The 26,012-nt window shown below is 36.7% G+C and overlaps 1 protein-coding gene across 2 annotated transcripts; it reads right to left on the bottom strand.

The window, feature by feature from the left end:
- Positions 1-5,925: 5,925 nt before the first annotated feature.
- LOC110779271 (putative receptor-like protein kinase At1g80870) lies at positions 5,926-11,831 on the bottom strand. Of its 2 annotated transcripts, none has more exons than XM_021983800.2 (5): positions 9,100-11,831; positions 8,576-8,698; positions 8,417-8,494; positions 7,879-8,040; positions 5,926-6,539 (listed from the first exon to the last, which is right to left on the bottom strand). In XM_021983800.2, exons 1-2 carry the CDS (start codon positions 11,166-11,168, stop codon positions 8,689-8,691), a joined length of 2,079 nt encoding a protein of 692 aa, XP_021839492.1. In that variant the 5' UTR covers positions 11,169-11,831; the 3' UTR covers positions 5,926-6,539; positions 7,879-8,040; positions 8,417-8,494; positions 8,576-8,688. The 2 variants fall into 2 exon arrangements, with proteins under 2 accessions (XP_021839492.1, XP_021839494.1); XM_021983802.2 differs by having other exon boundaries at positions 9,121-11,831.
- Positions 11,832-26,012: the final 14,181 nt, after the last annotated feature.

Genomic DNA, 26,012 nt, shown 5'->3' with positions numbered 1-26,012 from the left:
ATGTTTGTTTGCTCGAAATAATGTCCTTTTGGAGATTCGTTTCCAAAATGACAAGTGGGAGAAAATAGACCTCGAAAGTCTTCGAGGCGAACAACAAACATAAAACGGACAATCCGGAGGCTTTTCGAAGATCTTTAGAAAATGCGAACACGTATTCTTTAAGGACTTTAGAAGTGGCTTTTAAAGAATAGACATCTCTTAGAACACTTTACAAGTGCTTCAAGGAGAACAGAATATTCAAAGGACTTTCAAGTGGCTATTGATATTCTATTGTTTGATGTTCTATACCCAAGTAGGCATAGAGTTCAAATCACTAAAACTATGCAATTCTTCTATTAGATAGTGAAGAAACCTACAACTTGCAGTCAAACTATTATCATGTAGATTAATGAGTTTGTGACCTGTAAGAAAGCTATGACGAAACCCAGATTCCCTAAAATGGTTAGAGGCCATATATAGACTCAAATGTCTTAAATGGTTAGAGGCCATAAGACATACTCAATGTTTTGATGACAAAATTGAAATTTTGTTGATTTGCAAAAATAGTTTCACACCTATTGGTTGCAAGTTTGTTTTAAGGATAAAAACCATCAAACATGAAATTGTGTTCACACACAAAGCTAGATAGTTGCTAAAGGTTACAAGCAAATTCATGGCATGTATTGTGTTGAAACCACATGCATAATCGTAATGCTCAAGTCTATAATTCAAGCAATGATTGCATATTGGTACATATGGCAATTGGATGACAAAACGTATTCCTCAATCAAATGTTGGAAGAAACTATGCACATGACATGTCATAGGATTTGTGGATCCAAGTAATGCTTGAAAAGGAAGCTAGCTTATGAAATCTAAGTACAGATTTAAGCAAGCAATTGGGAATTAGAAATGTATTTTAGTGAAGCTAATAAGTATTTTAGTTTAATAAAATGTACATGACTCTTATAGATATATAAGAAGTTTAGTGGGAGTACATAAAACTTAATCGGTCCTATGTGCATCACACACATATCTCTCTATTGTGAACTAACATTCAAATGCTAATGACTTAGATTTGAAATTATTCATCAATGATGGACCATGGCGAAACTTAGTACATACTGGGTATTAAGATCTATTTACAAAGATCTTATATTAATGTTTTTAGATTAGTAATGACATTTAATAAATCAAGCACGAAAGACTCCATTGGAGATATTCGACCCATGTGAATAAATCTAAGTAAAGGATGTTTGAACTATGTATAAGCATTTACTAAGTTAAACATCAAAGAGTCTAAATGAGATTCTTAACCTATATTATATGTCAAAGAATTTAGCTGGATTCAGTATCTACTGAAATTGAATCAGTTAAAGTTACATGAATAGAATTCAATTGGGAATTATTCTGCAAAAGAATTTATCATGTATGATATAATATGAGGATCGCCAAAAACGTATCGTATGACTTTAGGCATGACGAACATATACCAATCTCTATTGATCTAAGTGAAGATCAACTAGATTGAAATCAAGAATACTTATGGTACTTGAAAAGGTACATAGGAATAGTTCTTGATTCAAGGAAATAAAGATATGCTAGATATTGATGCCACACGCATAAACACTAGCAAAGGATCAAGCAAGGTTCCTTTGGAGTTAACCATTGACAAAGAGGAGCTATAGAGCATCGTGTTTTGAAATGGCAACATGGATTGGAGACCTTGAGTTGTTGCGTGGGAAATTAAAATATTAATTTCTATGTTCTAAGATATAGCTGGAAAGTCTTCCACATATCTATGAACTGCTTGGATAGGTAAATCCAAACAAATCATCACTAGCAACCTATACAATTGAAGTAAAAGTACTTATTGCCTAAGAAGCAATAAAACAAGGTTGTTTATGTTAATGAGTTCTTCATTGAACTTGGGAAGATCACATGTCTGTTGACTTAATGGTTCTTAATTGCAAAATGCGTAGTACCACTATTGTAGCAAGAAAGACTAGATCACAAAATAAACATACTCAAAAGATCTTATCATCTATCTCGAAGAACATTCGATGAAAAGGATATTAAGATTGGCAAAGCATGATAACTAAACCTATGCAACAAGTGAGAAACAACACTCACATTGTGGCACTGGAAATCAAGCATAGCTTTGAATTCCATGAACTGTTTTAAGGATGGGTTCGAGGCCCATGGCTGTAGAACATTAGGGTTGAACATTTATCATATATGAAATGTATTTTCATATTCCATTTAATCTTGGTTTAGTATTAAATGATGAGTCCCTTCAAATTTGACGATATATATTCAAGATAGACTGTCAGGACCAGTCTTGTGACTAAGAAATGTCTATCAAGTGAACTTGAATGTCAAAGGTTGAAAATGGTCCCTAGTCGGAGTTTTCTATAAAATTGGACGAATAGAAAACGTTAGACGACTAGAATGCAAGATGACTAGTAGTTCTGTTTCTTGAACTATGTGGACATGGCAATGTCATAATCATTTGCATAGATACTTACTTTGGGAAGACTAGTATCGGACAAGACCTATGAAACTTTACTGTAAGAGATGAAAATCTGTCATAAGTAAATTTCATTAAAATTATTAGACACTAAATCCTCAATACCTGAGTGATTTGAGATTACTTGTTTGAGAACTGGTTGCTTTGACGTTGACCAACCGTCGCACCGTAAAAGGAGGCTATAAAGGCAACGCTCAGGTAATCACCTATCAAACGAAGTCTAATCTCAAGATCGCAAGATTGGGATTGTCCTCCCATAAATCGGGATGAGATGCTTAAAAGTTGTACAAGGCCACTCGGAGAGCTAGAAACTGTGAAATGCATGGCCGTGCTCGGATGAATCATAGGTTATGATTATCTGTTTATTTGATCAGTTGAACTCTGAAACCGAGAAACACCTCTGGACATAATAAGGATGACAACTCTTACCTTATGTTCAAGAGCAAGCATCGAGCGACAAAGGAATTAGGAAATGCACACTTGTCCCTAAGGACAAGTGGGAGACTGAAAGAAATAATGCCCTTGGTCCAAGTATGCATTCAATGTTAAGTCTAATAAATGCGGTTCAGTATTAATTAACAAGTTAATAATTCAGTGAGATCAAGTGAGCTGAATGCCTAGCTAGAGGCCGCTTCAGTTCAAGTGGAATTAATGATATTAATCCACAGTTTACTCTTGACTGAACCCGTAGGGTCACACAAATAGTACGTAAACGGATCAAGTATTTAATGGCATTAAATACTCCATCTATGGATATTCGGAATTGACGGATCTTGGTTTCAGTGGGAGCTGAGATCGTCACAGGCAAGAAATGAATACTCCGGAAACGATGATATTGCCGGAAACGGAAATATGGATCGTATCGGAAATATAAATAGTATCCAAGTCGTAGATGTTGCCGGAAACGGAAACATGGTACGTATCGGAAAATATTATCGGAAATGGAAATATTACCGGAATCAGAAATATTGCCGGAAACGGAAATATTGTCAGAATCGGAAATATTATAGGAATCGGAAAATAATTCCGGAAACGGAAAAATTAAATATTTGTTCGAAACGGAAATTTATTTCGGAATCGGAAATGTTAAATATTGTTCGTATCGGAAATGAATTCCGGAATCCGGAATTTAATCGGAAGCGTATCGTACGAATTAGCATCGGACGAGGCTTGCAAGACGAAGGCCCAGCACGAAGCTAGGCCGTCGCCCAGCAAGCCACACGCATCAAACAAACACGCCAAGGCCTCGACCAGGCCCAGCGCAAGGCCAGGCCCAGCTGAAGCCATGGGCGCGCGCGGACAGTAGCATGGGCCGAGCGCTGTGCGCTCAGCGTGGGCCGCAAGGCCTGCGCGGGTGTACGGTGCTCGTGCGATGCTCATGTGCGAATCCTAAAGCTATCGGGATTCGATAAAAGATTAAATCCTAAACCTATTAGATAAAGTTTATTTAAATAGAGTCCTAGCAGGATTCTAATTAAATTAATTAGTATCGTAATAGGATTCCAGTTCCTTTTCCATACCTCTATAAATAAGTGCCTAGAGTCATTATTTACAGAGACGATTGAAGTATTCAAAGGGTAAGTTTTTGAAATATAAATCAGCCATACACTTGCAATAAGAGCCGAAAATCCTAAGCACCTTGAGGGCGATTCTAGTTGGTATAACTTGAGGCGGATCCGGACGTACTGTGGACTATCTACGGAGGGACGACATTTGGAGTCCTAAAGACTTGTTCTTGTTCGGTTCGGGCGCAGCTAGGGAAGGCACGCTACAACATGTATGCATCTATACTATGCTAAATGATTATGTGTAAATAATATGCTTTCCTGTCTTTATGGTTTTTCCGCATGATTTATGAATTGTCATATGAATCATAACCTAACAACATATAATTAAATAATCGCACGAATTTGCAATTAATTACAAAAAATCGAAATTAATCACCCCTTTAATTCATTGCAAATTTATAAAATTTAACCATGTTAACTATAATTTATTATGGAATTAATTAGAGGCTCGTGATACCACTGTTAGGTTATGACAAATATAAAACATATATTTCATGCGGAAAAACCATAAAGTCAGGAATCCAAATTAATTGCCACATAACAATTAGCATAATTTAGGATGCATACATTCGAAGGGTGCCTTCCCTAGCTGCTCTCGAACCGAACAAGAACAAGTTTAGGACTCCAAGTGTAGTCCCTCCGTAGATATTCCACAGCACGTTCGGATCCGCCTTAGATTCAATTAACTAGAATTTAGCCTAAGGTTTTATATTTATTCGATTATAATTTGTAGCAAATTATTAACTTTAGTTTTAACCTTAAAACTATATGAATACTTGAATTGATGTATTATAAATTGTGATTGCCATCAACTATTTATAGGATATGATTATTGGAACTAGAAACCTACTAGGATTTAATTAACCTAATCTTATTAGAATTAGATTCCAATTAAATCTTTTAAGTTAGTGTTTATTTCAACAATTAACTCTAGTAGTTTTAGGAAAAAATAATTAATCGAACTAATCCTAAACGCTTAAGGATTCGACGCATGCACAAACTCAACGCGCACACACGCACAACCCACGAGGGGCGCTGGGCGCGCGCGCGCGGAGGGCTCGGCCCAGCAGCGCTGCAGCCCACGCTTTGGGGTGCCAGCCTGCTGGCCTCGCTGGGCCTGGCCTTGCGTGTTGCTTGGCTGGGCCTTGCGGTGCTTGGCGGGCTGCTGCTTGCCTTGCTGCGCGCGGGCCTTGCTAGGCGCAGGCCTGGCTTCGTGCTGGGCCTTGCGTCTAGCAAGCTCGTCCGATGTTTATTTCGTACGACGCGCTTCCGATTAATTTTCCGATTCCGGAATTCATTTCCGATTCGAACAATATTTAATATTTCCGATTCCGGAATTAATTTCCGTTTCGAACAAATATTTAATATTTCCGATTCCGGAATTATTTTCCGATTCCGAGAATATTTCCAATTCCGACAATATTTCCGTTTCCGGCAATATTTATGATTCCGACAATATTTCCGATTCCGGCAATATTTCCATTTCCAATAATATTTTCCGATACGTACCATGTTTCCGTTTCCGGCAACATCTACGACTTGGATAATATTTATATTTCCGATACGATCCATATTTCCGTTTCCGGCAATATCATCGTTTCGGAGTATTCATAATTTGCCTTTTGACGATTTCAGCTCCCACTGGAACCGAGATCCGTCGATTCCGAATATCCATAAATGGAGTATTTAATTCACTTAAATACTGATCCATTCACGTACTATTTGTGTGACCCTACGGGTTCAGTCAAGAGTAAGTTGTGGATTAATATTATTAATTCCACTTGAACTGAAGCGGTCTCTAGCTAGGCATACAGTTCACTTGATCTCACTGAATTATTAACTTGTATAATTAATTAATACTGAACCGCATTTATTAGACTTTAGCATTGAATGCATATTTGGACCAAAGACATTATTTCCTTCAGAAGTCTCTAGCAAAAAAGCCCAATGAAAAATTATCCGCCCGTTTCTATGGGTCGTATGACATCATTCAGAAAATTAGGACAGTGGCATACAAACTCCAGTTGCCTACTGAGAGTAAAATTCATCTGGTGTTTCATGTTTCCCAATTGAAGAGGGCGGTTGGGGCTGTAATAGCTACTCCCACCTTGCCTGCACAACTGAATCAGGAGCTGGAGTTGATGGTTGAGCCAGAAGAGTTACTGGAGGTGCGCACAAAGAGTGGGGAGAACTCACAGGTGCTGATCAAATGGGCAGGGCTGCCTACCTTTGAGGCCACGTAGGAGGATGCGTTCTTGATCAACGAGCGTTTTCCGGACTTCCACCTTGAGGACAAGGTGTTGGTTTGGGGGCGGGGTGTTGTAATGGACCAACCCTACCTAACCACTGCTGACAAGCCCCTTCTGGTCTACAACAGAAGCAGCAAAAAAGGAGGCAACAAGGCAAAAACAACACTGCAACTGCACAAGAGAGCGAGGCAACTCACAAGGCCGTTACCACTACCTGACAAACAGAATGCAGCAGCAGAGCATTAATGACAGCAAGCAGCCAAGTAGTATAAGAAGAAGAGAAGAGGAAAGAGAAAGGCATTGAGAAAATTGTAGTGAGTTGAGAGACTTGTAACCTAAAGTTACTAACTGAGACTTGTAGCCTAAAGATACTAATCCCTTGTAACCTTTTGAGTTGAGATCCCATTAATCAAACTTTCCTTCTTCCATTTAGTTGTTGTTGTTCTGTGTTGCAATTGCTGTGTTTGTTGGTGTGAGTAAAGTCAGAGCTTTACACAAATCCCCATCATCAAGCAGGTTAGGATGTATGGGTATATATTGTTCCTATATGCAGAAACCATTTAGAAAAGTGGTTCCTTGAGGTTTGCTCATGATGCAGACGCACCTGCTATCGTGATAGCTACATGACCACTTTATAATGCAGCAATTCAACCAACAAACAGACGCATGACTTGGTATCTCATCAGAAACCTCCAATACATCACCTGCCAAATGCCTAATCAGAAACAACTATTTTCCACTTATTTTGTTTCTGTTTGTCCTAATATCTGTGGACTGTGGTCCAGTCTCACTGTATAATGCACATCTGATTCAATCCATTAAGAGTTAACAGATGTCAAATTAAACATGAATCCTCATAAAAGAACTACATTCGTGGAGAAACTGAAGAATATAAAACCTAAACCCTGTGTACTAAGTTACTAAGTTACTAACTGGGGATGGAAAACACTATTATACCACCTAAATTACGGGACCAAACCCGATTTATGGCGAAAACTACAAAACCTGACTTTGACATGAGCAGGAATATGTCCGACCCAATATGATTAATTTAAATGCATGTTAATTTATCATAATAAGATAACAACCCATACAAATTGGAATAGACATTGAGTCTGTTGACCACCTATTAATTGCATGCCAGTTCCTATATGAAAATATATCGTCCCATTTGTGATCAAAATTCTACTTCAGGAATGTTTTAGTGGACTCTGTGTACTGACTAGGCCTGGCAACGGTGGCGAAACTAGAAATTATACATAGGTGGGTCAAAACTTAACATACGATTTTTATAACAATGCAAAAAAAAAAATGAAAATAACAAGTATTACGCATAAAACAAAATAAGGTAAGCAAGAGTCGCACCACTTGCCCCACCTAAATTACCCTCCCAACCTGAATTAAATTTGGCTGAAACTATAACTTGACTTTGACAAGAATCAGAACATGCCCGACCCAATATGATTAATGTAGAATAATTTATCATAAGAAGGTGATAAACAATACAACGGAATATAACCAACATAAGTTGGTGGAGTTGGTGAGAAACTTACCTTGTGACTTGGAGGTATCAAGGTCGAGCCCCATCAACTGCGAAATGCTTGGGAGTGGCTCAAGCGATGACCTGCGGAGCTGAGCTGGTTAACCTGTGCTAGGTGTTGGTTCAGTAGGGTCCCTTCTTCTTACCTTTAAAAAAAAATACAACGGCATATGACCTGTCGCAAACAAAATTCGACCCAAACAACCCGTTAGACACCTCTAGTGTTGACCAAATACAAGTGTATAACATAACATTACATAACAGTTCTTAGTTCTTATTTCACTAAAGTATAACTGCTGAAAACTCAGGCTTGAAACTCATAAAAGCTGAAATTCAATAGAGAGAATTTGGGAGGAAGAACAAATTAAAGTGCAAACAAGTAATTTACCCAGCTTGGGCATTAAGAAAAGTCCAGCAAGCAAGCCATAGTAACTAACAGACAAGTATTCAATTATTAAATTCCAATCAACTATGCAATCCAAGAAACAATTATGCTTCACATGATATGGCATCAGTCAAACAACATTTCTAAGAAACTCAGAGTTCCACACCTGCCAGTTTGTCACTCAGATTCCTCCCCCATTTCATTTCTGACACTAGCAGCAACATTATTGCAATCTGCCTTGAACCTGTATGTAATGAAGGAACAATCAAAACTAGATAATATTCCTATTATTACATATATGAAAAATTATTAGAATTGTACATACCCTTGTTTGAACTCTGGACAAGTGCGGGTAATTGGCGAATCTGAATGTTGTGCCAGCATTCCCTCGGTCCATGTTAGGTAAGTTTCTGACTTTCTGTGATGTCTAAAGTGGGACTACAGGTACCTATACTTATCCAACCAGTCATACATATTTTAGTTAAGAAGCAAAAGTAACTTGCAATTATGGCACATTAGCAATTGGCTGTTGTGTACGTTAACATAATTCAGGTCATCAATTCAAGTATAGTTTCTCCGAGTACCATTGAAGGTTTCACTTTTAAGGTTTAAGCAATGGGGACTGTATATGAAGCATGGAAGTTCTTCCAATTCGCTGAGTTTGAAATCGTACTTTTAGCTTTGCATATACTTCTCTAACCCAACAGAATAGGCAAAATGAAAAAATAAATGTACAAACTTACATTATTCAACACACAGGAACTCTTGAACTCTTTCCTACTTATGATTCATTCACCTTCTATTTTACATGCAACATAAATACACGATGAATTAAGATAAAGAGGTTACTCTGAATGTTTTCTTCTTGACCTGCTGTAAAATTTAGAAGGTGGAGAGGGAGAAAACTCAAATGGTAATGGCGGGAGATCCATTTCCCCTCTCAAAATCCGAACAATATCTCCAATTTCTGGACGCAATTCCGGTAACCTCTGCAAGCAAGCCAAGGCCAAATGAATACACAATGTCACTTGCTCCTTATTGTATGCATCTTTCAGTCTTTCATCTAGAAGTTCTAAAACATTTCCAACCTGAGCTAAATGCCTACACCAGCTTATCAGGTTTGCTTTCTCAAACTTCATAGGTGAATTTAAAACATGTAAAGGCCTTCTACCAGAAATGATCACAAGGATAAGAACACCTAAGCTGTAAATATCACCCTTCTCCATTAAGTAACCACATCCTCCGTATTCTGGGGCTATATAGCATAAGGTGCCTCTCATGCTTGTTGTGGTGCTCAACTCCCTACTAAATAATTCTCCGCTCATATCACTTCCCATTGAACGTGAATGTTTCCTTTTCCAACCCTTGTTGAAACTAAACTCATTTTTTCGGCTGTTTTCTTCCTGGTTATGCTCCCTTACACTTGTTCTCTTGAGGATGCAAAATTGTCGACCTAAGCCAAAATGTGGGATTCTGATTCTTTTCCTCATCTTACTTTCAAGGCTCTTTCGCTTACTTCCTTTTTTTCTCATTTCATCAAGTTTCTCTTGTTTCCACCAATCTTGCATTTTCCTGGGTTTGTTCTTCTGAATGCTTTTGTCCTTGGGCTCAAACCCCTTCTCATCAGGGCAACCAAGCTCCTCCTTTTCTTCTTTTAATTGATCCAACTGAGGAGAATAACCTAAGTTGAATTCCATTGGCAAGCTCATATTCTCCCAATCCCTATTCGTTGAACCACAAATTTGGGTGCCAATCCATTCATTAACATATTCTTTGCTGCAAAGTTCCTTACTATCATCCTGTTTCCACCACCAATCTTTCCCTAATTGTTTTCCCTCTCCAGAATCCTCCATAGCAAGCTCCTTACTATGCTCAACACTAGAAAGCTCCTGATCATATGAACTAACAATGTCTTCCACCAAAACTTCTTTCCCTTTCGGACTAGCTTTGCTGCTACAATTATAGCTCAATGAACTGGCACTATTCAAGCCATTCATGTTTTGGAATCCTTTGACATTCTTAGATGAGCTAGATGCTTGTAGAGCCAACGCAAAATCAACCTCACCACTACTACATTGACCACCTTCAATTGGAGGAGTTCCAATTGTTGGAGTGGTTTCTCCATTAAAATTCCCAGAAAGATCTTGACTCTTCCACAATTCCTGACTCTTACCCAATTCCTGACTGAACAAATCAATCCCAACTTCATCCTCCACCTTCACCCTGGACAACCCAAAATCTGATATCTTCGCTTTGAAATCCCAATCAAGCAACACATTACTAGGCTTGATATCACCATGAATCACAGGAGGGTCACACTCATTATGCAAAAACTCGAGTGCTCTAACCACATCCTGAATAATCTGAAACCTCCTCTCCCAATTCATGCAGCCTAAATTCACATTCACATCACTGAATAACAAGTCTTGCACACTACGATTTGGCATATACTCATAGACCAAAACCCTCTTATTCTTCTCAATACAGTAACCCAATAATGAAACAATATGAGATGATCTAATAGAACCAAGTATAGTAAGCTCACTTTGGAACTCCCTCTCTGCTTGTATAGAAGACGCAGCATCTAGCTTCTTGATCGCCACGGACTTCCCATCTCTCAAAATCCCTCGAAAAACCGTACCGAAACCCCCCTTGCCAATGGAGTTATCTGGGTTGAATTTATTTGTAGCCGATTTCAGCTCCTTGTAGCTGAACTTCTGGAGCTTCAAAGTAGGACTCGTTGAGTCAAATGGGTTCGTTCTAGAACGACGAAACAAGGTATCCCATGTATGATATAGGATGTAGATTATTGTCAGCAGGAATATTGCTACTGCTGAGATTGTTATTGCTAGAAGAATAACTTTAGATCTTATATTTGGACTGGGTTTTTGATCTGGGGAAATGGGTCTTGAAGGCATTGCTTGCTAATGTTATGCTCAAATAAAATTGACTTCTTAGCTCTGTACACAAAAAAAACTTAATCACCAAGAATTTATCTCTCGTGTTCGTCGACAAAGATTCTCTCCCTAAGCGCGAAATGTGATTAAATTTAGCAGATAATGAAAGTGGGGGTAAGCTGTAGTTTATGATTAGGTCAGAAGAATTAGCCCAAAAATAGATAGGGAATATTTTGAGCTTTGACCAAAACGGCAAGAATGCATCAATGGAGCATAAATCAACAAAAAATATACAGCATGAAAACACAAACAATGGATGTACAGTGGCATAAATTAAGGTGGGAAATTTTGAAAACACCAAGAAAAGTGGCAATTTATTTACTTACATAGTAAAAAAATTATGATGAAGGGCTCATAGACATTTTGACAAACAGTTGGTGTGCAACAGTGGAACTGTGGAAGTAGTGTTGAATGATGAAAAGTGAGCCAATTGACGCATGCAACACATAGTTAAATTTGATTCAGATTGATGCAAAATCAAAGGTGGTTGCTTTAATTTGGATAGCTGGGTATTTTGCAGGTTTCATACTGAAAAAGAGTTGATTTTTGGTGGGGGGTGGGGGTCCAAGAAAGTGATGATTTTGTCTAGATTGTGAAATTGCTTTAATATAAACTTTAAAAGGAGGGTTGGGATATTCTCTAATTCACATTCCGAGAATGGTAAAACATTTTTTTGAATAATGAAGAGGAATGAACAAAAAGTGCGGGTGAATACTCGCAAATTTTTGGCTATACCCAGGTACAAGCCAAAGCTGGCTGTACCCCCATCCAAAATGATGTCGTTTTGTGTTGTTTAAAATGAACATTAATATACTGGTACAAAAATGAACATTTACTATTTCGGAAATGAACATTTATTTATTTATTTGGAATGAACATTGACTATTTTGGAAATGAACATTTATTTATTTATTTGGAAATAAACTACAAAAATGAACATTTACTGTTTCGAAAAAGAACATTTATTTAGTTATTTGGAATGAACATTTACTATTTTGGAAATGAACATTTATTTATTTATTTGGAAATAAACAATATAGGCGCTTGTAAAAACATAAAAGACCAATGAAGTGAACAATTTCATTATGAACATTAACCATATATTTATTGTGAACAAACAAATAAACAAGAAAGAACAAATAATTCAACAAAAAAGAACAAACAATATAAAAAAGAACATAAAATTCCAGAAAAAAGAACAACCAATACAACAATTATGAACAATTTTATGATGAATTTTAAAGCCAACATGAAAAAACAAACAATACAACAAGAAAGAACAAATACTGGTACAAAAATGAACATTTACTATTTCGGAAATGAACATTTATTTATTTATTTGGAATGAACATTTACTATTTTGGAAATTAACATTTATTTATTTATTTGGAAATAAACTACAAAAATGAACATTTACTATTTCGAAAAACAACATTTATTTAGTTATTTGGAATGAACATTTACTTATTTTGGAAATGAACATTTATTTATTTATTTGGAAATAAACAATATAAGCGCTTGTAAAAACATAAAAGACCAATGAAGTGAACAATTTCATTATGAACTTTAACCATATATTTATTGTGAACAAACAAATAAACAAGAAAGAACAAATAATTCAACAAAAAAGAACAAACAATATAAAAAAGAACATAAAATTCCAGAAAAAAGAACAACCAATACAACAATTATGAACAATTTTATGATGAATTTTAAAGCCAACATGAAAAAACAAACAATACAACAAGAAAGAACAAATCCTGGTACAAAAATGAACATTTACTATTTCGGAAATGAACATTTATTTATTTATTTGGAATGAACGTTTACTATTTTGGAAATGAACATTTATTTATTTATTTGGAAATAAACTACAAAAATGAACATTTACTATTTCGGAAATGAACATTTATTTATTTATTTGGAATGAACATTTACTATTTTGGAAATGAACATTTATTTATTTATTGGGAAATAAACAATATAGGCGCTTGTAAAAACATAAAAGACCAATGAAGTGAACAATTTCATTATGAATTTTAAAGCCAACATGAAAGAACAAACAATACAACAAGAAAGAACAAACAATAAAGCAGATAATTATTATGAACAAAAAAATAAACAAAAAATAACAAAAAATTCAACAAAAAATAACAAACAATATAAAAAAGAACATAAAATTTCAGAAAAAAGAACAAACAATACAATAATTATGAACAATTTTATGATGAATTTTAAAGCCAACATGAAAGAACAAACAATACAACAATAAGTTTGATGAATGAATTTAAAAAACAACAAGAAAGAACAAACAGTACAACAAGAAAGAACAAACAATACAAAAAGAAATAATAAAAGATTAATGAAGAGTTTAATTATGAACATTAACCATATGATTATTATAAACAAACAAATAGACAAGAAAGAACAAACAATATTAAAAAAAACGGATATTTCATGAAATGCCCTCGAGTTTTTCCATAATTCACCAAACGCCCATCAAGTTTCAATAATTCATAAAATACCCCTCACAATTCGTACAAATACCCAACATACCCTTACTAATAACGGACCGTTAGTCTGCCGTTAGCCAAGTTTTCTATTCACCCAAATGCCCCTATTCTGAAACTTATTTCACCAAATGCCCCTATTGTGAAACTTATTTCACCAAATGCCCCAAACTTAAGTATAGCTATTTTGATGTTTCAGCGACTAGTTTTTGTGTTTGAAAGGTAGCTATTGGTCACGGTTGACTATAAAAGCCCCTTTGCTGAATGGTTCTTGTAAGTTAGATGTTATTTTGCTTTGCTTTGCTAATTTCATAAGATTTTTGTCATGAGTTTTCTTTCAAAATCATCATCCAAACCCAATGAGTCCACATATACTAGAGTACCTACCAATTTTTGTCATTGTGGTAGGAAATTTGTCATTCGAAGTTTTGATACAACACTCAATCCACAAAGGTTGTACTACAAGTGTGATCCTTGAAACAATCTAAGATGGTGAAAGGGAGTAGTTGAGCAAAAAAACAAGGGGCAACAACACGAAGGACAATGCGGGGGAAGCTTAGGCGAAGGAGAAAGTATTGAAAACAGGCGAAACAGTAAGATGCAAGAAGAATTGAAGCAAATGAAGAAGAAGCTAAAACAACAACAAAAAGTAGGCAAAGTTGTAATACAAATGGGGATATTGATGTTTGTAATTTTACTGTTTGTAATCATGAAGTAAACACAAGTAATGAGAAACAAATTCACATTTCATAAATAATTGATGTTGCATAATCTGCACAAAATACCAAACTGGGAAGCATTTCTGTTTTTAGCTTCACTTACAAAACATCTTTGCACCAACTACATTTAATGTTATTTTCTACTCAATGAATATGTGCAAGATCAAAACAGATGTGCAAAAAACTACCCCAAAAAGCATTAACAGCTATCCAGAAGAGCTTGTGGAACACCACTTCAACCTCCATTCCTACCACAATAACAAAATTTGTTAGGTACCCTAATATATGTGGACTCATTGGGTGTGGAAGATGATTTTGAAAGAAAACTCATGACACAAATCTTATGAAATTAGCAAAGTAAAGTAAAATAACATCTAAAATACAAGAACCATTCAGCAAAGGGGTTTTTATAGCCAACCATGACCAAGAACCACTTTTCAAACACAAAAACTAGTTGTCGGAACATCAGAATAGCTATATTTAAATTTGGGGCATTTGGTAAAATAAGTTTCCTACTAGGGGCATTTGGTGAAATAAGTTTCAGAATAGGGGCATTTGGGTGAATTGGAAACTTGGCTAACGGCGGACTAACGGCCCGTTATTAGTAAGGGTATGTTGGGTATTTGTACGAATTGTGAGGGGTATTTTATGAATTATTGAAACTTGATGGGCGTTTGGTGAATTATGGCAAAACTCGAGGGCATTTCATGAAATTTCCGTAAAAAAAAAACATAAAGTTCTAGAAGAAAGAACAAAAAATACAACAATTATGAAAATTTGATGATGAATTTAAAAAACAACATGAAAGAACAAACAGTACAACAAAAATGAACAAACAGTACAACAAGAAAGAACAAACAGTACAATAAGAATGAACAAACAGTACAATAAAAAAGAACAAACAGTCGACAAGAATGAACAAACAATATGAGCGCGTCATTTTTGGGGGGTACAGCCAGAGTTGGCTGTACCCGGGTACAGCAGTTAGCAAATGGTGAATACTCATTGAACTCTTTATCCAAGGAAATTTTGGGTGTGCTTTACCGTTAGAGCATTTACATTGGTTGACTCATCAAAAAAGCTCTTGAAAGGCTTTTTATGACAAAATCTGCTCAAGTATGAGCAAGATTGAGGAAACAGAAAAAGAGAGAAAGAATGTGATCTAATTGTATTGATGATTTGCTGAAAGAATTAATAATATAATTATTACAATGAGGCTGCCTTTTATAACTTAGTACAAATTCTAGAAGCAACCAAAATCTTTTATACCAAACCTCCTAGAAAAAGGGAAGAATAATAACAAACTATGCCAGCATGTAAGATGACTTAAGCCTTGAGCCAACATTGATTGTACTGAAGTGTAATGCTGTCAAGTAAGCAATGTAGTCAAGCTTAATAGTCCCCCTCAAGATGGAGCTTGATGAAGATCATAAGCTCCAATCTTGGACAATAGAGTCTAGAATTATGCAGAAAAAAGGGGCTTAGTGAAAACAGCTGCCAGTTGATGTTCAGTAGGTAAGTTTGAGAGATGCAGTAAGCCTTCCAACACTTTGTCACGTGTGAAGTGACAATCAATTTCTATGTGTTTTGTTCTTTCATGAAAACCTTGATTCCTAGCAATGTGAATATCAGATTGGTTGTCACAATGAAGGTTGATAGGTTTGAGATTGGTGCCTCCCATATCCTCCAACAAGTTTACCATCCAGGTAACCTCAGAGGTTGCTGCAGCCATGGCCTTGTATTCTGCTTCTGCAGAAGACTTTGAGACTGTGTTTTGTTTCGTGGATTTCCATGAAACTGGGGAACCACCTAACAACAACACATAGCCAGTGATAGACCTCCTAGAATCTGGACGGGATTCCCAATCTAAGTTAGAGAAAGCTTGTAAGCTAATAGTGTCTGAAGCTTTCAAAAGTATTCCCCGTCCTTCTCTATGAGCCATATATCTTAAGGTGTGATAAAGAGCAGTAATGTGAGGTGTTCTGGGGTGTTGCAGGAACTGACTTAAGAATTGTATTGCATAAGATAGATCAGGCCTGGTGTGGGTTAGAAAGTTAAGCTTGCCAACCAAAGACCTATACTTTTCTGTGTCATAATATAATTCTCCATCTGATAGTGTTAGTTTGATGTTCACAGGCAAGGGTGTAACTGCCCTTTTTTTGATGTCAAAACTGAAGGAAATAATGCCCTTGGTCCAAGTATGCATTTAATGATAAGTCTAATAAATGCGGTTCAGTATTAATTATATAAGTTAATAATTCAGTGAGATCAAGTGAACTGTATGCCTAGCTAGAGGCCGCTTCAGTTCAAGTGGATTAATGAAATTAATCCACAGCTTACTCTTGACTGAACCCGTAGGGTAACACAAATAGTACGTAAACGGATCAAGTATTTAATGGCATTAAATACTCTATCTAATCAATATTCGGAATCGACGGATCTTGGTTTCAGTGGGAGCTGAGATCGTGAAAGGCAAGTAAATGAATACTCCGGAAACGATGATATTGCCGGGAACGGAAATATGTATCGTATCGGAAATATAAATATTATCCAAATCGTAGATGTTTCCGGAAACGGAAACATGGTACGTATCGGAAAATATTATCGGAAATGGAAATATTGCCGGAATCGGAAATATTGCCGGAACGGAAATATTGTCAGAATCGAAAATATTATCGGAATCGGAAAATAATTTCGGAAACGGAAATATTAAATATTTGTTCGAGACGGAAATTAATTCCGGAATCGGAAATGTTAAATATTGTTCGTATCGGAAATGAATTCCGGAATCGGGAAATTAATCGGAAGCGCGTCGTACGAATTAGCATCGGACGAGCTTGCTAGACTAAGCCCAGCATGAAGCCAGACCCACGTCCAGCAAGGGAATCGTGCGCCACAACACGCCAGCCCAAGGCTGCGCTAGGCCCACCGCAAGGCAGCTGGCCCAGCGTGCGCCCAAGGCTACGACAGCTCGTGGGCTTCGTGGCGAGTGGGCTGCGTTGCTCAGGCTGCGCGTGCGCGCATGGCGCCCCTCGTGGGCTGTTGTGTGTGTGTGTGCGTTTGTGTTCACATACGAAACCTAAAGCGTATAGGATTCGTTTAATGATTAAATTCCTAATCCTAAAAGATAAAATTAATTAAATAAGAGTTCTACTAGGATTCTAATTTAATTAATTCGTATCCTAGTAGGATTCGATTGCTTATTCCATGGCCTATAAATATGAGATCAAGGCTCATAATTTACAACGGAGTTTGAAGTATTCAAAGGTAAGAATTTGAGCAAAAAATCAGTCATACACTTGCCCATAATAGCCGAATATTTTAGTACCTTAAGGGCGATTCTAGTTGGTCAATCTTAAGGCGGATCCGGACGTGCTGTGGACTTTCTACGGAGGGACGACACTTGGAGTCCTAAAGACTTGTTCTTGTTCGGTTCGGGCGCAGCAAGGGAGGGCACGCTACAAAGAGTATGCATCCTAATTATGCTAATTGTTATGTGGAAATTAATTTGGAATCCTGGCGTTTATGGTTTTTCCGCATGATTTATATTCGTTTATATGTATCATAACCTAAAAGTGGTATCACGAGCCTCTAATTAATTCCATAATAATTGCTTAACATGGTTAAATTTTACAAATTTGCAAAGAATTAAAAGGGGTGATTAATTTTCGTAATTGTTAATTAATTGCAAAGTGCGTTTATTTAATTATATGTACGCAGTTTTTCGGCAGTTTCTTCGTTACTCAACGAAATCGAGTGATTTTTGTGTCAATTCCGCATGTAAAAGGCATTCTAAAATTTTGACAAAAAAATAATTTTTTAGCCGAACCCATAATTCCCAAATTCAAAGCCTAACTATGACTTTTCGGAGGTTTTAGTTTTTCGAACGCAAAAGTTTGTAGTTTTAAGATGTTAAATTGAATATTTGCGATTCTTGTTGTTAAATCTTGAATTTTTGATTGACCTACTATATATGTTTAACAAATTTGAATGCCTAAGCTTGTTAATTATACAACCTAATTTGTAATTGTAATTAATTTGTTGAAATTCGAATAATTTAGAATTTGATTTGATTTTCATAATTAATTGACGATTTAATTAGGTATCCATGATTAAAAACCACCATAAATTTTTTTAATTTATGATGAATTTTAAATTTTTATAACCTAGATTTGAATCCATGATAATCGGAAATTAATTGATTAATAAATTTTCGATTTTTCGCCCTAAAATTATGAAATTAATATGATTTATTAATTTGTCATTAATTTTGAAATAAAAGTTTTAATTTTTATGAAATTCGCTCATAAAACTTGCACGCACAAAGCAATGGACGCTACGTGTTACCCTTAAGGGGTGTTGTATAGTGCGGGCATGCGACGACAAGCAAGGGAGCTCGTCGCCCATGCGGTACAATGCAGCGAGCAAGGGCCATAGCACACGAGCACAAGGCAGCACGCTGCCCTTGTGTCGAGTGTTGTGTACAGCATGGGCGAGTGGGCATTGGCGTGAGCCAGGCGAGCAGTCGCGTGTGGGCAGCGAGTGTGCTGCGCCACAGCGCGCGCTGTCGCGCCCAGCGAAGCAACCAGACGCGTCGAGTGAGGCAGGCTGCGCGCAGCGTGGCCTGGGCTGGCTGCGATGCGTGTGGCCTGCTCGTGTGATGCCGTACGATCATTCGATGGGGCACGCATGCCTCATGACTCGATGGGGCTTGGGCGCAAGCCCAAGATCCTCGTCTTGTTACGATTGATGCGTTTTGATTATAATTTTAAATTTTCAGTTCAGAAACGATTTTAATTAATTTTAAAATTCTTAATTTAAATTGTTTTCTCGGAATTTAATTTTGAATAATCTAATTATTATAAATTTTAATTTATACTAATTATTTTACTAAAATTAAAACCTTGAATTAATTTAAATTCATTTTAATTCAACTGAAAATAAATTAAATGGATTCAATTATAAATTTATATGAGCTTTAAATTTTAATTAAATTTGTATGTTTCCGGTTAGACTAGGAAATACATTTTTATGTTTAAAATTAGTAAAGCATGTGAATTTATTGGTTTAAGTGGGAGCATTTTAGTCATAAACTCTTGATTAGGTCTACATTCCTTTAAGGTTAAACAACTTGATTAGAATTAATAAGGACTGAATAATTGGTAGATTATTGATGCCCTTGATTAATTGCTGCAAATATTTATGTGATGCATAACATGTTCTACTAACCAGCTATGTGGGCCATTCATTCGATGATCTTACCAGAAGCTTCTAAAGTTCTCTAAGCATCGATCTATTCGAATGTCTAGGGACTAGACTCATTCGAGAATTAAATGGACAAAGATATTAGGTTGTTAACCATTGGTAAAGTTGAGCGTATTAAACTCAATGCTTTATGATCTCAAAACTACATTGTATTTTGAATTCACAAGCACCAATTGGTTTGCCATTCGATTTTGATATTCGAAAACAACCATAAAAAGTCGCTAAAAGAAACGTACATTTTAAATTGCTACTTTCTCTCATTTCCGTGAATCGTTCTTGGATTCACTACCAATCGAGGAAATTTACTGTTACCTTTCTAAAAGGATTTATTGCAGTGCAAGATATTTAATTATAAACAATAATTAAAACATACATTGAAGCATGCAAAGTCTAAACATTTATCATGAATAATAACTTGAAATTAAAGCAACCATGCAATTCAAACAAGTTATTAGCATTTTATTCGATTTTATTGTTCCGGCAGGTGTGAATAAAATGATTCCAAGATCCTAAAATCATTGAAGAACTAAGCACAGTTTGTCGACTTAATCCTAAAACATCTTAGGTAAGCAAAAGCCTTTTGCTAATAGTCTAGAAACTATTCTTGGTTGATAGGTACGTCTAAGAACTTATTAGGTAAACCTATCGATTTTGCCACGACATAAAAGGACTCCTTACTTATATCGTTGAGTTTCACCAAAACTAACATGTACTCACAATTATTTGTGTACCTTGCCCCTTTAGGACCAATAAGTAACACCTCGCTGAGCGAAAACTATTACTAGATTGATGTAAAGGATATCCAAGCAAGTGTATATTTTGGCATGGCACCTTTTAACTCAATTTTTAAGTTTGGAACTTAAGGCTCTTACTATGTTGGTTAGATTTTAAGTGAACTAAGATCCTTAATCATGCAACATAATCAAGCCACAATCTTATGCATAATTAAGACATATTTAAAGCAATAAATAACTTAAAGCATGCATAAGATAAATGTGATCTAGTATGGCCCGACTTCATCTTGAAGCTTTAACTTCAAAGTCCGTCTCGAAAATCTCCGTGGGAGGCACCATTTTCTTCAAATAGGATAAGCTATAATTAAAACTAATTACAACTATTTGATGGTACGCAGACCATATTTGAATTGAGAAACGACTTTGGTACTTTAGACCAATTACATTCAAATTAATGGTACGCAGACCATATTTTCTATCCTATTTGGGCCATACTAGTCACTTCATAACCTGCAAAACAGTACATATACAATATATACTATTCACCCATTCATTATCATGAATGGCCCACATAGCTGGTTAGTAAAACACATTATGCATCACGTAAACATTTGCAGCAATTAATCAAGGGCACCAATAATCTACCAATTATTTAGTCCTTATTAATTCTAATCAAGTTGTTTTAACCTTAAGGATTTGTAGACCTAATCAAGAGTTTATGACTAAAAGCGCTCCCACTTAAACCAATAAATTCATATGCTTTACTAATTTTAAACATAAAAATGTATTTCTAGTCTAACCGGAAACATACAAATTTAATTAAAATTTAAAGCTCATATAAATTTATAATTGAATCCAAAAAGTTTAATTTAATTTCAGTCGTATTTAAATTAATTCATGATTTTAATTTTAGTAAAATAATTAGAATAAATAAAATTTATTATAATTACAATATTCAAAATTAAAATCCAAGAAAATAATTTAAATTATTAATTTTAAAATTAATTAAAATTACGTAAACTGAAAATTTCAAATTAAACATTCAAAACGATCTAATCGCAACGCAAACACCCTACGCATCGCACGCCCATGGGCCACACGCACACAGCCATCGCTGGCCATGTGCGCGCAGCCCATGCGCTCGTCGCATAGCTGCTGCATTTTCCCATCGCAAGCCATCGCACAAGTGGTGCTCACTGCGCGCGCCAGCGCTCGACGCACGCGAGCCATCGCTCGCTGTGCGCGCTCGCCAGCGCTTGTTGCGCGCGCTCCAGCGCTTGATGCACGCGAGCCATCGCTCGCTGTGCGCGAGCAATTGCGCGCTGCGCGCGATCAGCGCTGGGCGCAGCGCTCGTGGCACGCGAGCTTGCGCTCGCTGCGCGCGAGGCTGCGCGCGCTTGCGCGAGGCAGTGCGCGTTGTGGCGCAGCTCGCTTGCTGCCCACACGCGACTGCCATGCCTTGCCTTCGCCCATGCCCATTCATCCATAGCTCGTGGCCCACGACACAAGGCAGGGCTGCTGCCTTGTGCTCGTGCACCATGCCCCTGCTCATTGCATTCGTGCCGCACGGGCGACGAGCTCCCTTGCTCGTCGTCGCATGCCCGCACTATACAACACCCCTTAAGGGTAACACGAAGCGTCCATTGCTTTGTGCGTGCAAGTTATATGAACGAATCGCATAAAAATTTAAAATTTATATTTAAAATTAATGACAAATTAATAAATTAATATTAATTTCACAATTTTAGGGCGAAAAATCGAAAATTTATTATTCAATTGATTTCCGATTATCATGGATTCAAGCCTAGGTCATAAAAATTTACATTTATCATAAATTTACAATTTTTATGGTGGTTTTTAATCATAGGTTTCTAATTAAATTATAATTAATTATGAAAATCAAATTAATTCTAAATTATTCTAATTTTCAACAAATTAATCATAATTACAAATTAGATTGCATAATTAACAAGGCTAGGCATTCAAACTTGTTAAACATATACAGTAGGTCAATCAAAAATTCAAGATTTATCAACAAGAATCGCAAATATTTAATTTAACATCTTAAATTTACGAAATTTTGCATTCGAAAAACTAAAACCTTCGAAAAGTCATAGTTAGGCTTCGAATTTGAGAATTCTGGGTTCGGCAGAAAAATACTATTTTTGCAAAATTTTAGAATGCCTTTTACATGCGGAATTGACACAAAAATCATTCGATTTGGATGAGTAACGAAGAAACTGCCGAAAAACTGCGTATGTATAATTAAATAAACGCAATTTGCAATTAATTAACAATTACGAAAATTAATCACCCCTTTTAATTCTTGCAAATTTGTAATATTTAACCATGTTCATGCAATTTAGATTATGAAAATAATAAGAGGCTCTGATACCACTGTTAGGTTATGATACATATGACAATTCATAAATCATGCGGAAACAACCATTAAGCCAGGAATACATATTATTTACACATAATCATATAGCATAATTTAGATGCATACTCTTTGTTGCGTGCCTTCCCTAGCTGCGCCCGAACCGAACAAGAACAAGTCTTTTAGGACTCCAAGTGTCGTCCCTCCGTAGATAGTCCACAGCACGTCCGGATCCGCCTTAAGATTGACCAACTAGAATCGCCCTTAAGGTACTATTATTTTCGGCTAAAATGGGCAAGAGTTATGGCTGATTTTTCTGCTTAAAAATCCTAGTTTTGAATACTTGAAAACTTATGTATAAATAATGACCCCTAGGCCCTTATTTATAGAGGTATGGAAAAGGAATTGTAATCCTACTAGGATGTGGATTTGTTAATTAGAACTTTATTAGGACTCTAAATAACAAAGCAATTCTAATAAGATTAGGATTTTAATCTTCGCACGAATCCCAATAGAATTAGGATTTCCGGCATACGCATCGCACAAGCCGTGCACCCGCGCAGGCCTTGCGGCCCACGACAAGCGCACAGCCCATGTGCGGTGCTGCGTGCGCGCGCGCGCCCTTGGCTGGGCCTGGCCTTGCGCTGGGCCTGGTCGAGGCGTGCGTTGCGTGCGGCTCGCTGGGCGATGGCCTGGCTTCGTGCTGGGCCTTCGTCTAGCGGGCCTCGTCCGATGCTAATTCGTACGATACGCTTCCGATTAAATTCCTGATTCCGGAATTCATTTCCGATACGAACAAATTTTAATATTTCCGATTCCGGAATTAATTTCCGTTTCGAACAAATATTTAATATTTCCGTTTCCGGAATTATTTTCCGATTCCGATAATATTTCCGATTCTGACAATATTTCCGTTTCCGGCAATATTTCCGATTCCGACAATATTTCCATTTCCGATAATATTTTCCGATACGTACCATGTTTATGTTTCCGGCAACATCTACGACTTGGATAATATTTATATTTCCGATACGATCCATATTTCCGTTTCCGGCAATATCATCGTTTCCGGAGTATTCATTTCTTGCCTGTGACGATCCCAGCTCCCACTGAAACCAAGATCCGTCGATTCCGAATATCCATAGATGGAGTATTTAATGCCATCAAATACTTGATCCGTTTACGTACTATTTGTGTGACCCTACGGGTTCAGTCAAGAGTAAGCTGTGGATTAATATCATTAATTCCACTTGAACTGAAGCGGCCTCTAGCTAGGCATTCGGCTCACTTGATCTCACTGAATTATTAACTTGTTAATTAATACTGAACCGCATTTATTAGACTTAACATAGAATGCATACTTGGACCAAGGGCATTATTTCCTTCAAGTATAAAAGTCAACACTAGAGAATTCAATTCTTAAGGCTATAAGAAAGGGTACAAGAAATAGGAAAACAAGGAACAAATGAAAGGAATTTACGATTCCTTTTCTACCTAAAAGTTTATGTTTAAAGAGCAGTGTCCTAGAAATCAAACTTCTTTGGTATCATATACCACTTGAGGTTCTTACTTCGGTAATAACTCAAACAATGGAAGCTAGGCTACACTAATGACCTACAAGTGGGAAATGAAGCATGGCGATGCTACATTAGTTGTAGGGTCATCTAGTTTGCTTTAAGTCCTTTCAAAGGCTGGAACTTAATGGCTATTTTGTTCCATAATCAGCATACCTAAATTTCTGTTTTCAAACGCAGAAAGACTCACATTCAGAAAGACAAAAACAATGTTTGTTTGTTTATTTGAATGAAATGGTCATTTACGGGTTGAGTCAATATGCTTGATTAAAACAAACAACTCTTTAACAATAAGAACTTTACTAGGTTCAAATCAATCTCTTGATTTGAGTTCCACAAATCTTTGGCATTGTTACTTAGACCATATCAACAAGTTAACATTCATAAGCTCTATTTTGATGGACTTTTGAAAGTTGATTGATTTCTAGATCAATTCAAGACAAGCTAGTCTTACTTGTTGAAAGTAACAAAAGATATGAACTATTGTTAGAACACCTAGACGATAGAGTTCAAAGCTAAAGAAAGATTTTATGACTTTATTATTTCACATGGATTTGAGTGAGTATAGGTTTATTTACTCAAAGTGATATAAGTTTGAATATGTTTGGCTAGTTCAAAGATTCAGAAGTATAAAATCCACATGGAAAGAAATCATAAAGATCTAGGATAGATCATGTTGATGATTACTTGAGACCAAAAATGATCGTCAATGATTGTGTGTTATAATTTCACGATCTAGCTCCATAAGATATGACATATCTAAGTTGGAATAATCGAAGTCAATTAGTACTTGATTCGATCAATGATGAATCATAAAGAACTTTCCTACAATTTCTAAAACAAAATGCTCAACTACCACCAAACTAAACCAAATTCGTCAAAGCTATTGAAAAGTAATTTCAGAATATCTTTTCATAATATATCTAAAGAGTTCCTAAACTCAGTGGGAGCTGTTGTGGGATCTTTTACGGTGCTGACGTGGCACGCGTTCCTCGGAGGTATCAAGTATGACCTGGCACGAACTTCTGGCAACCTGCAAAACAAGAATATTCCCGTAGGAATATTCCCTCCGATGCTTAAGTAAGTATAAGCTAGAGAGATAAGTAATTTGTAGAGAGAAGGCAGAGCAAAGATAGGTTTTTTGTTGGTGGGCAAGATTTGAATGCCCTTCTACCTAGGGATCTGCACTATTTATAGTGCTAGGGTTTCTCGGGAACTGGTCCTGCATGATTGAGTGTTTACGCAAGATTGGGACACGTGTCCTGCATTGGTTTTGGAGGCTTGTTTAGGACCAATGTGGACCTCTTAATCGCTTGGGCCTGGGCCCTGTCAAGTTGAGAAATGCCCGTAGGCAAGCTTTTGGGCCCTTTTTCTGGGCTTTGATAGTACGGTCAGGTGGCATTCTTTTAGGCCACATCATTTGCCCCTCAAGGAGGGTGCCCCTTGTCACTGTGGGGTAGGCTGCTTGATCGGAGGGAGCGCCACGTGTGAGGGCTTTTCAGAGCTTAGATTTTCCTTTAAAAGCTTCAATTCCTCTTTCATTTTTCTTTTGTTACTTCAGAGCGATTTTTCTTTAGAGAGAGAAAGTAAATTTCGTCCTGCCAAAGATCTGCTTGTGCTTGCGCT

Source organism: Spinacia oleracea, chromosome 1 (assembly GCF_020520425.1).
Source record: "Spinacia oleracea cultivar Varoflay chromosome 1, BTI_SOV_V1, whole genome shotgun sequence".
NCBI lineage: Eukaryota > Viridiplantae > Streptophyta > Magnoliopsida > Caryophyllales > Amaranthaceae > Spinacia > Spinacia oleracea.
This window is presented reverse-complemented; position numbering and strand designations above follow the sequence as displayed.